This window comes from Zootoca vivipara, chromosome 16 (genome assembly GCF_965207765.1).
Source record: "Zootoca vivipara chromosome 16, rZooViv2.hap1.1, whole genome shotgun sequence".
In the NCBI taxonomy this organism is placed as follows: domain Eukaryota; kingdom Metazoa; phylum Chordata; class Lepidosauria; order Squamata; family Lacertidae; genus Zootoca; species Zootoca vivipara.
Window position 1 is genome coordinate 9,541,792 of NC_142599.1, and position 15,490 is coordinate 9,557,281.

Sequence of the window (15,490 nt, forward strand, 5' to 3'; positions counted from 1 at the left end):
GAATATTATGCAGATAACCTAAATCTCCTGTGCCTGGAACCTCCCATCTCTTGTCGGGGGGAAAGGACTAGTGCAAAGCAATATCAAATCAGTATCAAATTTCAAATCAGAAGCCCCACAGCAGGGTTGTGATTGTGTAGTTATCCTGTCCCATCCCATGCTGTTTCGATCTGCAGCTGTCTTAAAGTACGTTACGCCCCATTCATAGAATCGTGGAATTGGAAGGGACCTCTAGGATCATCTAGTCCAACCACCTGCAATGCAGGAATCACAGCTAAGGAACCCCCTACAGATGGCCACCCAAGTTCTGTCTAAAAAGCTCTGATGATGAAGAGTTCACCACCTTCTGAGGCCATCTTGTCAAACAGCTCTTGCCGTCAGAAAGCTTTTCCTGAAGTTCCGTCGAAACCTCCGTTCTTGTCATTTGGATCTACTGGTTCATTTCCTACCCTGCAGAGCAGCAGGAAAGATGCTTCAGATCTTTGAAGATGGCAACCATATCACCTCTTCTCCGTGCTAAACATACCTGACTCCCTCAAGGCTTGGTTTCCAGACCCTTTATTATCTTGGTGCTTTCTGAAGGATAATTCTGGGCAGCGACAGTTGGGTGTGGTGAGACAGAAGGCAAGGAGAAGCCAGCAAAGAAGTCAGAACCAATGAGAGGCAGAGGCAATGAATACTACTTTTCTCCTCATCCGCCGCCCCACTGCTGAGTTCTACAACAGCAACACAGAGAGGAGGAAGGAGGAGGAAGCTGACAAGCCAATGCCAGCCCCTGGACTGGCAGTAAATAGGAAGGCAGGCAGGTGAGGTCCAGGTGAGGTTTGTGGAGCAGTGCTCCAGTGGACCAACCTCCGCTGATGCTGGGGAAATCCTCGGAAAACCCACACAAAACAGTCACCCCGCAACACCCCCACCCACCCCAGCCACAAAATACAGGTGAAACTCGGGAAATTAGAATATCGTTGAAAAGTGCATTTATTTCAGTAACGCAACTTAAAAGGTGAAACCAATATATGAGATAGATGCATGACATGCAAAGCAAGATATGTCAAGCCTTTATTTGTTGCAATTGTAATTATTTGTCGTTAGGCGGGTCGGTTATAAATGGAATGCAATTAATGAAATGTAATAGTGATGTTTATTTTTGTCTGTATTATTGTAACTATTTGTTTTATTGCTGTGGAATTTGCAAAAGAAAGCATTTGTAAAAATTAAAAGAAAGATAAAGAACAATAAGTTCCATTACTGAAATAAATGCACTTTTCGACTATTATGGAGACAGGCATTCTTAATTATTAAACAAAGTGGTATAGTAGTGTTTTAAATATATGGTGTGCGTGTGACCTTCATATTCAGGAGTGTGGGAACGAAAGGGGGATGGCAGCCAGAAGCTGCTCACTGGGTGGGTGGGGGCAGTAAAATATAAATGGTGCCCAGGGGTGGGGCCTCACAGAGCACTGGCAGCTATTGCAGTGTGCCTTGTGAAAGCACTGGGCCTGCCCTTTGCCCTATTCAATACAGGTGTTTAAAAAGCACAAATCTGCTCTTGAGACTGGTGGATTCCCCCCCCCCCGAATTTGCTTCCAGATGAATGGAGCAGCCCCACTGTTCTAAAAATGCCCCATCTGTTCCCACTCTCTTTGCCCCCCGGAACAATTAAACTGAGACTCCAAGGCAAACACTCTGGAAACATTAAATTTTCTTTTCTTTCTTTTGCAGTGTAATTTATTTACAGAGTATTTTGTTGTCGTCATTGTTCAGACGACATTGTTATTGTTCAGACATGCTGAAGAGGCGGGATTTCCCCAGTCCGCTTGGATAGGAAGTACAGTATAAAAGGCACACGGTTCTGTTCACCATTAGAGTTGTGCATCGGTCAGCAACTTAAAGCTAACAGATCCTTCTGCCCCAGGGACCTTCTTCAGTCAGGCACGAGACTGATCTGTCCTGCAAACCTGACCCAAACATGGCTGCCCTCCTGTTTCCTCCCAGAAAGTGGTCTGGCTTCTGTGGTTCCTCTCCAACTGAGTTCCAAAAAAGCAGAAAGCTTGCACAAGTCTTTCTTGGGCATCCACTGTTATGAGGATAGGTTAGGCTCAGCTCTCACCAAGGTGGTAAACCATTGCTCGGACTATGCCACTTCAGACTCACGTGATTGAAAGTTCCTCCTTAGGAACTTAGAACTTATTGAACTTAGAAAAGAGCATATCAAAGAGATGAGTTTCCCCCCTGACATGCTAGTTTTCTATATGCAGGGATTTCTTTTCCTTAATGGAGAGATGATTGTATCATGTGTGCCTATAAGCCCTAGTCTGAAATGATACGGTCTAGGTACAGGTGTATCACTTCTGAGGCCTTAGGTGGAATGCCAGTCTCCATCTTTCCTTTCTTTAAAAATAAAATAAAACAACATGTGCCCAGCAGTAATCCTTCTCCTTCAATGAGCTGTCGTCTTCTCATCGCAATAGTCCTCTTTAACCTGAATCTCTTGGAGGGGCGCCCACGTACTGGTCAAAGGACTCCAGAAGAGTAAGCATCTTCCCAGCTCTAGATCAATGCCGGCCATGCTTGATCCAGTTTCTGATCATCCATTTCTGCCCCGAGCATCTTTGTACGACTAATCGGAGCCCAAAGTTGGCATCCTTGGACATCTCTACTTCTAGACACCGGCCAGTGTCTCGGCTGATAATTGGGCCATTCTGTAGGGGTGAAAGAAACGAATACATAATAAGACGTAAACCAGAAAATATAGTCAAGGAGGAATGGGACTGTCTGAATGAATATTTCGAAAAACAAGGTTCAAGGGTGAAAATCTGGCTGTGTTTAGAATGATCTCGTGAATGGAAAGGAAAATGTGTGTGTGTGTGTGTGTGTGTGTGTGTATTAAGATAAGAATAGTAATGAAATACAGATAGGCATATTAAGTACGAAAGGAAGTGCTGTGAGATTGGTGGAAGCCAATTATTTATCACCTATTATTTATGTAAAAGGGACCCAGGTGGCGCTGTGGGTTAAACCACTGAGCCTAGGGCTGGCTGATCAGAAGGTCGGCGGTTCGAATCCCTGTGACGGGGTGAGCTCCCGTTGCTTGGTCCCAGCTCCTGCCAACCTAGCAGTTCGAAAGCACGTCAAAGTGCAAGTAGATAAATAGGAACCGCTACAGCGGGAAGGTAAACGGCGTTTCCATGTGCTGCTCTGGTTCTCCAGAAGCGGCTTTGTCATGCTGGCCACATGACCTGGAAGCTGTACGCCGGCTCCCTCGGCCAATAATGCGAGATGAGCGCGCAACCCCAGAGTCGGTCACGACTGGACCTAATGGTCAGGGGTCCCTTTACCTTTTACCTAAGCCTATCAATATTAGCTAGGAATCAAAGAGCCCTGATGAATCAGGCTAAAGTCCATCTAGTTCAGCCACATGTTTACACAGCAGCCAACTCAGATGCCAGATGAGCAGGGTAATAATAATAATAATAATAATAATAATAATAATAATAATAATAATAATGGGGTGCCTGAAAATAAGACCTGAGTGCAACAGCAACACTCCGTGTTTGCAATTCCCAGCAGTTGTGCAACTATGAAAGCCCAAAGTCTTCACCCACAACTGAAATCTTTTGACTTTTAATTCAAAAGAAACGCTGCCTTTGGCAACAAAACCAAACAAAAACTCTGTCAGAACATGGGCGCAGTGCCGGATTTAGGGTGGTGCGGGTGATTCTGCTGCACAGGCCAATGAACTGAGGGGGCGCAAAATTGAGAAGATCCATAACTGGGAAGATACATTTGGCGGCGCCAACTTTTGGGCTCACTTTGGATGCCATATTACAAAAGATCAGGGGCATCGCAATAGGGGGGCGGGGGGAGGGCTCCAGTCAGCGGGGGGCAGCGCGGCTGCGGGAGGTAGCACAGCTGCGGGGGGCAGCGCGGTGCCCCCTCCCCACTCCGCCTCCGCTTGAGTAGGAAGAAGACAAAGCTCCCTATGGATCGGCTTGCCGCTTGCTTTGTGCTTCTTCCTACTTAGACGGAGCGGTGAGGAGCGTCTCCGCTGATGCCCCTCGCCACTCCGCCTGAGTGGGAAGAAGCGCACGTTGCGCTACGGAGCGGGTTGCCAACAGTGGTGCTCCAGCGCCTGGATCCTCGGATCCGGGCGCTGGAGCACCGCCCCCTGGCAACCCACTCCGTAGTGTGACGTGTGCGTTGTGCATCGTGACATGCGATGCATGCGCGTGACGGATGCCCTGCCCCCCGGCGGGGTGCCTTCTGGTTTGCTGCCCCGGGCAGCCAGAAGGCTAGCGATGCCACTGCAAAAGATTTCTGAAGTCTGTCCCTGATGAGGGGTAGTCACAAACCTGGGGAAAGGGCGATGGGACAGACTACTGAGAATCCTGAACACAAACACAAAACACTGTGATATTTTGTGACAGGCCCCGCTTGCATGCACAGCTGGCTAAAATACCTGTGTAAAATCCCACAGTCTCTGTGCTGGCCTCAACGTGTCTTCACATTTCTTCAGAGTGGGGGTCCTTCCTTTCCCATCATCGACGAGACATTTGGAGTCAGGCAGAAATGCAGTAGATCCCAGCGGGCCCAGTTGCAGAAGTCCTTCAGAGCTGTAACGAACAAGCTGGAACCAAATTGAAACAGAGAAGGCTGCAGTCAAGCAAGCCATGAGGCATTTCTGAAAAAGCAAGAAGTGCTAAAGGTCAAGCTTGCCTTGCAATTGCAACTCTTTGGATTAGTATAACTCTTTCCCTAAACCGCCAGACGTGTGAGTAGACAGAGAGAGTTGTTTTTCTCCCTCTCTCTTAATGCTAGCTGTCTATGACATCCTGCAAAACTGACTGTCGGAAGAGTCAGGACAGGGAAAACAAAGGACTTCTTCAAAAAGCTTGTGGTTAAACTATGGAATTGGTACTCACAAAGGATTAGATAAATTCATGGATGATAAGACTCCCGATGGCCATGTATGAGCCATGTTGGCTATGTTCTCCCTCTACATTTTCCAGCGCGGCGGCCGGGCGGGCGGCCAGGCTCAGCTGCGGGCGGGCGGGCGGGCTTGCTGCGCGGCTGCGTGGCGCCCCCCCTGGCGGGCTGGCGCTGTGGCGCCCTGTGCCACCCAGCCTGGCCGTAGAGCCGGCCCTATGTGCCTGTGTGTGTGTGCCTCAGAAGCAGAGGCAGGCACCCACAATCCTGAGGGTGAGATAGCACCCTTGTCCTACTCACCAACTGGATAGCAGAGAGTTCAGTTCTGTTGACTGCAGGGTGCTCCTTTGCATCCAGTAGCAGGTGATGTTCTGATCCAAGGTGGGTCACAACAGAAGGACTACCACCTTGCACATATACAGTGGTACCTTGGTTCTCAGACTTAATCAGTTCCGGAAGCCCGTTCCAAAACCAAAGCATTCCAAAACCAGGTGCGCTTTCCCATAGAAAGTAATGCAAAATGGATTAATCCATTCCAAACTTTTAAAAACAATCCCTAAAACAGCAGTTTAACATGAATTTTACTATACAGGGGTGGCCAACTTCCAAGAGACTGCGATCTACTCACAGAGTTAAAAACTGTCAGTGATCTACCCCCTTTTGGGGGGTTCATGTCAAAGTTGTTGAGGCTTTTTTAAAGGAAAGCCCTGTTTTTTGGGGTTCATGTCAAAGTTGTTGAGCTTCTTTAGGAAGGAGGAAAGCGACACTGAGCTTTTTTTTTGGGTGGTTCGGGTTATTTTAGGGGTGCAGGACAAAGGTTTTGAGTTTTTTTAGGGGAGCCAAAGTTTTTTAGCTTCTTTGGGGGGGAGCCACTGATCTCCTGGTGATCTACCATTGACGTCCAGTGATCTACCGGTAGATCACGATCTACCTGTTGGACATGCCTGTACTATAACGAGACCATTGATCCATAAAATGAAAGCAATAAACAATGTACTGCAGTCACACAATCAATCAATCAGTAGCTGAACTGGGATCCACACAGTTACAAAAACAAAAAGAGCCGCAAAAACAAAAACGCAAAATACTGTAAATAGCAAAAACAGACAGACCTCGGAGTAACACTCAAAACGGAAGTGTGGCACTCAAATCGGAAGTGTAACACCCAAAACGTAGCACATTCAGCTTCCGCAAAAGGTTCGCAAACTGGAACACTTACTTCCGAGTTTGCAGTGTTTGGGTTCCAAGTTGCTTGAGTGCCTGCCAAGGCGTTTGAGAACCAAGGTAACACTGTATAGTAAAAGATTAAGAAATGGGTCCCCAAACACATGTTTGGGTTAAAAGTGAATCCTGGGCCTACAAAGGTTGAAGACAACCCTGACTGGCGGTGCCTCTCATGTTTCAGACCTTTCTGACCCTTCTGCATGCAGAGCAGATGCTCGACCGCTTCCCCACCCCCAGAGCCCATCTTTCCACGATGGCTTTCTGAAATGCCATAGTAGGGAATTCTGCATTCATTTTAACATGGAGCGAAAACAGCCCTGCCTATGAATATGCAGAGGTCCCACAAATGGCATCTGTTACTTTAGGGCTCTTTGAAAAGAAAAGAACGGAAGAAAAGGGAAGGGGGGGGGATTGGGAAAGAAAGTTCATGCATACCGCTGCTTGCAAGCAGTAATGGCTTAACACAACCAGCACATAATATGCTAATCTTTCCTGTAGGAGTAGAATGCCCTTTGGAATTCACTCTTTGTTCTCCTTTTTTAAATGACTAGATTGCATGTCGGAAGCTGTTCTTAATAAAGAAGCCATCTGCGGAGCAAATGCAAGGCACCAGGAGGGAAGGAAATTGAATGTGCTGGGGAGATGCAAGGTTTCCCCCCCCTTAATGTACTGATTGCAGTGGGGTCTTACTGTGGGGGGCAGGGTTGTAAAAGCAAGTAAGAGGGGAGCTGGTGCTATATCTTGAAGGCAGCATTTCTCAGAACCATTGGAGTTTCCCCTAAAGAGTGCTTATAAACCCCACCAAGCCTGGAGTTCTGGGTTTTTTTAGTTCTGTTTCCAAAGGGGAACTGATGCAGTATGATACCCACATTATTCTTTCTTATTCTTTTTCGGAAGATAGGTAGCTGCCTTCTACAGAGTCAAACCAGGGGTCCATTCCACCAAGTATTGTTTACAGGCCACCCCAACCTCTGGGCAGTGAGAGACTCCAGGGGTTCCAGGAACTTACTAAGGGTTTGGTTTTCGTGGAAACGGAGGTCAGCGGAGACTGTGGTGTCTTTAGCATATGTGGCTTTATTTACACATGTATACAATCTGAGCTTAGCTGCCAAGTACCCCGTTTTTCACGGGAAACCCCCGGATTTTAATCCGTTTCCCGCTATTCTCCCGAATGGAGAAAAATCCTGGAAATCCCCCGGATTTCCTACCTGCCAGGGAGGTTTCATTTTGGGTGCCGCTCTGCCCATGTGTGGGCACCGGAAATCGGGCAGGGCGGCACCAGAAGTCACTTCTACGCATGCTGGCAGCCATCTTGGTGGTGGCCACATGGCGGCAGCTGCCGCCAAGATGGCTGCTGGGCATGCATAGAAGTGACTTCCGGTGCCACCCTGCCCGATTTCCGGTGCCCACACATGGGCAGAGCAGCCCCGGAAGTTGCTTCTACGCAACTTCCGGTGCCGCGCCGCTGCTGAACCAGCATTTTCAGCGGGAGACTTGGCAGGTATGAATCTGAGCATAGGATGGAGGAGCTCACAGCATTAACATGCCTGCAGAGCTGGATTCTCTGTTAGGTAACCAGAGGAGCCCCAAAGTCCAGTGCAGTACAGTGGAACCTTGGTTCTTGAACTTAATCCGTTCCGGGAGTCTGCTTGATTCCTGAAACCGTTTGAAAACCAAGGCATGGCTTCCAATTGGCTGCAGGAGCTTCCTGAACTCAAACTGAAGCCGCATCGGACATTTGGGTTCCAAAAAAACATTCACAAACCAGAACACTTAACTTCCGGGTTTGCGGTGTTTGGGAGCCAATTTGTTCGACAACTAAGCCATTCAAGAACCAAGGTACCACTGTAAAAGCAACCAGTTCAAAGCTGCATGCTCTGCTACTGGGGGCAGAGAGCAGGCGGAGGCATGGCTGGCGCCCCTGGGGGACATGATGTGCATCCTGGGGGGCGTGGCGAGCCGCTTGCAGGGCTGTGGTGTGCGTTCTGGGGGCATGGTGCCCAGGGCAAAAGGAGGGGTGCACGGTGCATGTCTGGGGGGGGCGCCGCGATGGCACCATGCTGGAACAGTGGTGCCTGGGGCGGTCTGCTCCCTCCGCACCCCCATTCCTTCACCAGTGCAAGCAACTCTGCATCTCCAGCTTCCAGCCTTCTTCCATCCATCCATCCATCCATCCATCCATCCATCCATCCATCCATCACTCTCTCTCTCTCTCTCTCTCTCTCTCTCTCTCTCTCTCACACACACACACACACACACACACACACACACAACTTTTCAGCCCAGCCACTATTTGGCCTATTGTTCACCATCACTTAGCTGCAGCTATTGCAACTTAGCTCATTCTTTAACATGAGGATGAGAGCACTTAAGACATGGCCAGCTAAGCTCATTGTCTTACAAAGAAACTTGTCTCATGAGTTCAGCAACCTCCTCTACTGGATTCTAACCCTCACTGGATACAGGATCATAGGCCTGGAATGGATCCAAGGACACCATCCAGACTGAATCCCCTTGCCCCCCCCCCCCAACCCCTCTTAACACTATTATCTACACAGACTGACAGTGGCTCTCCAGGTTTTCAGGACAGGATTATTTTCCAGCTCTTTTTTGGAGATGCCAGTGATTGAGCCCGAACCCTTGTGCATTCTCTATTACTGAGCTATAACTCTTCCCTGTTGTACAGAACATTCACACTTTCCACTAGTGCTGTGCTGAAATTTTATTTTGTTTCTCTCTCTCTTCTCTCTCTTCTCTCTCTCTCTCTCTCTCCTAGTCATGAGAAAAGAAATTGGATTTGAAAATTACTGAAAGGGTAGAAAATTCAGTGAAATTCTTGTGTCCGGGGTGCAGGATTCTCTGCTTTTGTTTTTCATTTAACATGAATCCCCTGAAAAACCCATTAAGTCCTTGGCTGGGCTGCCCCATAAGTATGAGAAGTCAGGAAGGCTGTCAAATGTGCTCCTAAGAACTGGTCATTATTGTTGTTGTTACTGTTATTTAAAAGCCAGTGCAGAAAGGGTTGTTTGTTTTTTAAAAGGAAGGAGTTCCCTTAAAAAGCAAAATTAGTCATCCTGATCCTACCAATCTCAGGCACTTGGAAGCCTGCCACCCCATCTTCTCACACTTCAATTAAATCAAAGGGAAAGACATCTTGAGGTTAATGCTGGAATGGGACTTTTTCAAATCAGGAAACACGGCCAGCTGGGAATCTGCTGGCCCTCCAGATGATGAAGGGCTCTAACTCCCATCAGCCCCAACCAACACTGTGAATGATCAGGGATTATGGAATCTGTAGCCCCACAACACATGTAGGGCTACAGGTCCCCCATCCTAGCAGACAAAGGTTTTCCTTCTGAGAACTATCTTGACCATGCAGCAGAGGTGTTCTTCACCATTAGGTTTTTAAATAATAATAATAATAATAATAATAATAATAATAATAATAATTTGCAAATCCTATTTTGCAAGAAATGGTGAGCCCCCACCATGAAGATGTGGTGCTTTTTATTATTATTTTATCTCAGCAGAACATTTTGCAGATAGCAAAGTTGTTTAGTCGTTTAGTCGTGTCCGACTCTTTGTGACCCCATGGACCAGAGCACGCCAGGCACTCCTGTCTTCCACTGCCTCCTGCAGTTTGGTCAGACTCATGTTCGTAGCTTCGAGAACACTGTCCAACCATCTCGTCCTCTGTCGTCCCCTTCTCCTTGTGCCCTCCATCTTTCCCAACATCAAGGTCTTTTCCAGGGAGTCTTCTCTTCTCATGAGGTGGCCAAAGTATTGGAGCCTCAGCTTCAGGATCTGTCCTTCCAGTGAGCGCTCAGAGCTGATTTCCTTCAGAATGAATAGGTTTGATCTTCTTGCAGTCCATGGGACTCTCAAGAGTCTCCTCCAGCACCATAATTCAAAAGCATCAATTCTTCGGCGATCAGCCTTCTTTATGGTCCAGCTCTCACTTCCATACATCACTACTGGGAAAACCATAGCTTTAACTATACGGACCTTTGTTGGCAAGGTGATGTCTCTGATAGGTTTGATCTTCTTGCAGTCCATGGTAGCAAAGGGCTGGGATCATTCTTATGTAGCTGAGTTAACTAACGTTCACAAAGCCGAAAAAGCTGCTCTCATCTCATCACAATTTGCAAAATTAATTTGGTGTGGGGGCTGCAGCTGCAACAGCCTCTCTCAAGGATGCTCAGGCAGAGAGTGTGAAGAGGTCTGACAGCTAGCAGCAGACGATGTTAAGCAGACACGCAAATAATCATCACCATCGCAATAATAATTTCATTATTTATACCCCGCCCATCTGGCTGGGTTTCCCCAGCCACTTACAGGATTTGTAAAGCATAATAAAGCATCAAACATTAAAAACCCATCCCTCATCCTTCAGGCACAGAGACGGTCCCCATCTGGCACGGAAACATTTCTCACGCCAACCTGAAGCTGGTTTGAAAGTGCAAAGCAAACTTCCACCTGCCTGCATTCAATCAATAGGTGGCTTGCTATGCTCTGTACGTGCGCAGCAGCCCCAGGAACTCCAGGAGCTGGAAACCAGCAGCCAGGGGAGAAAACCAAGAGTCAGGAACTCCAGGATGATCCAGAAGCCAACCTGGGTGGGCAGAAGCAGTCCAAGGCCTGAAGGTACCGGTACTTCACTGAGAAGCTGCCATGTGCAATTCAGTGGCTCACCACATGGGGCAATACCCCTGATCTCAGCACCTCCTGAGAGCCAGTGTGGTGTAGTGGTTAAGAGCAGTAGACTTGTAATCTGGGGAACCGGGTTCGTGTCTCCGCTCCTCCACATGCAGCTGCTGGGTGACCTTGGGCTAGTCACACTTCTTTGAAGTCTCTCAGCCCCACTCACCTCACAGAGTGTTTGTTGTGGGGGAGGAAGGGAAAGGAGAATGGTAGCCGCTTTGAGACTCCTTAGGGTAGTGATAAAGCGGGATATCAAATCCAAACTCCTCCTCCTCCTCCAACTACTACTCCTCCTCTTCTTCTTCTTCTTCTTCTTCTTCTTCTTCTTCTTCTTCTTCCTCTTCCTCTTCCTCTTCCTCTTCCTCTTCCTCTTCCTCTTCTTCTTCTTCTTCCTCTTCCTCTTCCTCTTCCTCTTCCTCCTCCTCTTCTTCTTCTTCTTCTTCTTCTTCTTCTTCTTCTTCTTCTTCTTCTTCTTCTTCCTCTTCCTCTTCCTCTTCCTCTTCCTCTTCCTCTTCCTCCTCTTCTTCCTCTTCCTCCTCCTCCTCTTCTTCTTCTTCTTCTTCTTCTTCTTCTTCTTCTTCTTCTTCTTCTTCTTCTTCTTCTTCTTCTTCTTCTTCTTCTTCTTCTTCTTCTTCTTCTTCTTCTTCTTCTTCTGGCATCAGCTGCTATCGTTGGGGCATATTTAGCACCCTTGGATTCAGATGGCAGTCCCATTTCCAGACTATCCTAATTAACCAGATGTCTTGGCTCACATGCGTACGATATTTCATCCAGCTTTTCTGGTATGGAGGGCAGGGGGGGGGGGGAAGAGAGAGGAAATCAAAGCCCAGGGGAACGTTCTCTGGAAGATAAAGTGCAAGGAAGGGAGTTGGAGTAAGAAAATCCTTGGAGTTTCCTTCCGACTCTATAATTCTATGATTCCAATACAAGATGCTTTGAGGGTGGCTGTGGCTGTTATAATTATTGCCAATTTGCCTCCAGGCCAGGTTCAATGCCATTTTGTTAATTCACAAAGGGTTGTGGTTAACTAAGATGTACTTGGAGTAGATCCATTACAACAAATAGACCTAAGTTTATCATGCCCACTAATTTCAAGGGTCTACTCTGAGCGCACTAGGAGATTGAGGGCACAAGGAGAAGGGGACGTCAGAGGACAAGATGGTTGGACAGTGTTCTCGACGCTACGAACATGAGTCTGACCAAACTGCGGGAGGCAGTGCAAGACAGGAGTGCCTGGCGTGCTATGGTCCATGGGGTCACGAAGAGTCGGACACGACTAAACGACTAAACAACAACTCTGAGCGGGGCTAAAATTGGATGTGGCCCAAAGTACCACCTGATTCCTTATAGTCCACCTCAGTTGCTGAGAACTTCCAATGGGAAACTTTTGGTGGTTGCCCACACCCTTGGGGTTCAATAATCATGGATTGAGTTTTTAATGAGGAACTCTCTTCCCTGTGGAACTCCCTGCCAGTAGAACTTGATACCCCTTTTCCTTTTCAGACATTTTTTTTAAAAAAACTGTACAGTTCAGACAGGACCTTGGAATGTGATTCACCCCCCCCCCTTTAACCAACCTATCTATTGATGTTGCTATTTATTTCAATAAAACAAACACCATCAAAAAATAGTGCTATGACTTTGTGGGTATCAGAATTCTAATTCCTATACAGTGGTGCCTCGACTTACAAATTTAATCCGTCCCAAAGGCACTTTCGTAAGTCGAAAAATTCGTAAGTCGAAAAACGCCGTTGGAAATGCGATTTCCCATAGGAATGCATTGGAAATGGAAAAATCCGTTAAGTCGAAGCAGCCCTATCTAAAAATTCGTAAGTCAAAAATCCCTATATAAAACCGCCGCGGTTTCCTTTCGGATGTCGAGACATTTGTAAGCGCACGGCTATTTGCCCCATTCGTAAGTCGGAAAATTCGGTTGTCGAGTTGTTCGTAAGTCAAGGTACCACTGTAATCCTAATAAGTGTTAAAATATAAGACAGGCTAGTTTCCTCATGAAGTGGTCTTAGGGCAGAGTTGTGTGTGGTGGAAAGAAGGGGGGGGGGAGCAGGCTGGAAAGGCAAAGGAAAAAAAATGGCTGATTTCTGTTTGAATCCAAGGCTGTGGCTACAGGAGAAACAAGACCCTATTGGAGTGTTGATGCTGTGAAGCCTTCCATCGTAGGCTCAGGCCGTATATATGTGTGAATAAACCACACATCACAAAGACACCACAGTCTCCTCTGTGCCTCATTCTCCAAAGGAAACATGAACCCTGGGCAAGCGCCTAGAACCCTGGGAATTCCACTTGGAGATTGGGGTGGCGCACAACAATATCATTAGGCCAAGACATTGTCAGAAAAATATAGGACAGCCAGAACCATTTCCCCTCATCGTGTTCCTTTGGTACAAGGCAGGTTCTTGGGGGATGAGGATGGCCCCTTTTGTTTGGCCAACAGGAAAATGCCCGGCGTAATTGAAAGCCAGATGAACTTGTGTCAGCATCTTGCTAAATAGGACTCTGCACGAAAACCTTATTTGAATCTAATTAAGTGGCTCTTTTCTGTTTCTCTCTTCCTCCCCCCACCCAGATTTATCAAAGGCCAAATTTGCTGCTGAAAGTGCCACAAGCCCATCCAAGATGGATGTTGTGACAGTGACAACAGAGCACCCAGTTGGTTCAGCTGCAACAATTAAAAAGGGAACACACACATAGTTTTTGCCTGTAATATTAATGTTCAAGCTGACACCCCCAGTCCAAACCAATAACATATACGGCTAAACTTCAGGTAATTGTTTGGTGGGTGATAAGGTCAGAATTATTTATGCATGAATGCATGAGTGACAATTCATTAATGCCGTTCCAATTTGGAAGACACATCAGAAAGTGCTAAAATGGCACTGTGGGAGGAGAGTTATGTGGGGAGGGGGACCATCTGGGATTTAAATGGTATCAGATTTTCATTAAAAAGTAAGGAATAGCAATAGAAGCATGATCAGAAGAGATTTTCTTTTAAAACCTCAAGGCACACGGAATAAAATAATCGTCGTCGTCTTTGAATGGCTAGGGCAAAATGCAGAGGAATGGTTTAGAATGAAAATAATAATAATAATTAAAGAAATGATTCAAAATCCAAGCCTAGAGATATGAATATATGGGCTGAAATCCCTGTGGGTCCTGAGAAGATTAAATCAGTATTTAAAGGATTGGATGTGGCCATGATGACTAAAGACCTGAAATGCACAGGGTGCAGAAGGGAGATGGATTGACAGCCTTGGGACTGGTGGGATATGGGAGGAAGTGAATACATAGTATCATAGAGTTGGGAAGGTGCTGGTAGGCCACCCAGTCCAACTTCCTGCTCAATGCAGGAAAACCAGAGTTAGCACCCCCAACAGGTGGCTGTCCAACCTCTGCTATAAGACATAGATCCCACCACCCTTTTAGGCAGTGGAGGCTGGTTCATTGAGGGAGATGGGGTGCTGCATTACCAAACTCAGTCTATCGCTCACCCAGAGCCCCACATGCCTTATAATGAAAATGTGTATAAAATCCACAAATGCATGTTAATTGTGAGCTGGAAGTACAAAGTGTATGTGTGTACGATGTTGGCAGAGGAATAGCTGACATGTTTTGACTGCACATGGAAACAGCACAACTGTGCATCCCATTAGCATTTTCTTTGCACAGAAAATGTGTCATACAGTTCCTGTAACACAAAAATCCATTTAAAATATAAAATGTTTTGCGTGGGTTTTTGCTTTTGCAAGAGACGAACTGAAAGCCAGTGTGGTGGAATGAATAACACAAGCACCTACACAGTTTTATTGCAGTCCATAGACCCAACACAGTGCAACAATAGTATATGGAATTATGAAAAGTGTAGGATGTATACTGGGGACACCTGGGTTCAAATCTCTGCGGAGCTATGTGGCTCGAGCTCTTGCATAACATCTCAATGGGCATGAAGAAAGAATGCCCGATGCCCAGGGCTGGTGCGACGAACCCGGGCGTTGCCACCAAATAATGTGACAATCCCGGCGCTGCCACCAAATAACTTGGCCCACAGTAAGGATTCCCTTTCACCTAAGGTTCACCTCAGCAGCTGATTGCCCTAGCAACTCTTGCTACTTTGTGGGCACCCTTTCCCTGGCACTCGCCTCCCCTGTGCGTCACCTTGAGGTATAAACAATTTTCCTGCTCCTCTGGTTTAGTTTAGCCTCCTCTCTTCAGTCACCACCTTTTTGAGTTAGGATACGTTGCTGGAATAATAAGGCACATCCGTTTTTAACATAACATTTAAGAAAGCTTTATTTAACTAGAGGACATGTAAAATTCTTTATGGTTTCATTCGTATAGGCTCTTAGTGCATTATCTTAGTTACAAATATCTCAGGCTAGATAATATAGTTCTGGTAAACCTCTCAAAACACTCTAATAACCACTACCACCCACACGCTCCCGCTCCCCAAACCCTCTCAACTCTCTCAACTGAAATAACTGCTCCCCATTCCCTTTAAACTCGTGGCAGTCCCGCCCCTGAGGAATGGAATGCGTCAATCAACTAGGAGGTTGGGTTTAACGCTTAACACCCTGGAGTTCTATTGCAAGCCAGCCCAATCCGTTACAGCTGGCATCAAGGGTTG

General features: G+C 46.9%; 1 protein-coding gene across 1 annotated transcript in view; it reads right to left on the bottom strand.

Annotated features, from left to right (window-relative positions):
• Window positions 1-956: 956 nt before the first annotated feature.
• GALNT9 (polypeptide N-acetylgalactosaminyltransferase 9) overlaps window positions 957-15,490 on the bottom strand; it is an 87,427-nt gene continuing 72,893 nt past the window's right edge. The window contains exons 5-6 of the mRNA XM_060269465.2: window positions 4,460-4,627; window positions 957-2,702 (exon numbers count right to left, since the gene is read on the bottom strand). Coding sequence (XP_060125448.2) covers window positions 2,556-2,702; window positions 4,460-4,627 — 315 coding nt within the window. The 3' untranslated portion in view covers window positions 957-2,555. The remainder of the gene's footprint in view (window positions 2,703-4,459; window positions 4,628-15,490) is intronic.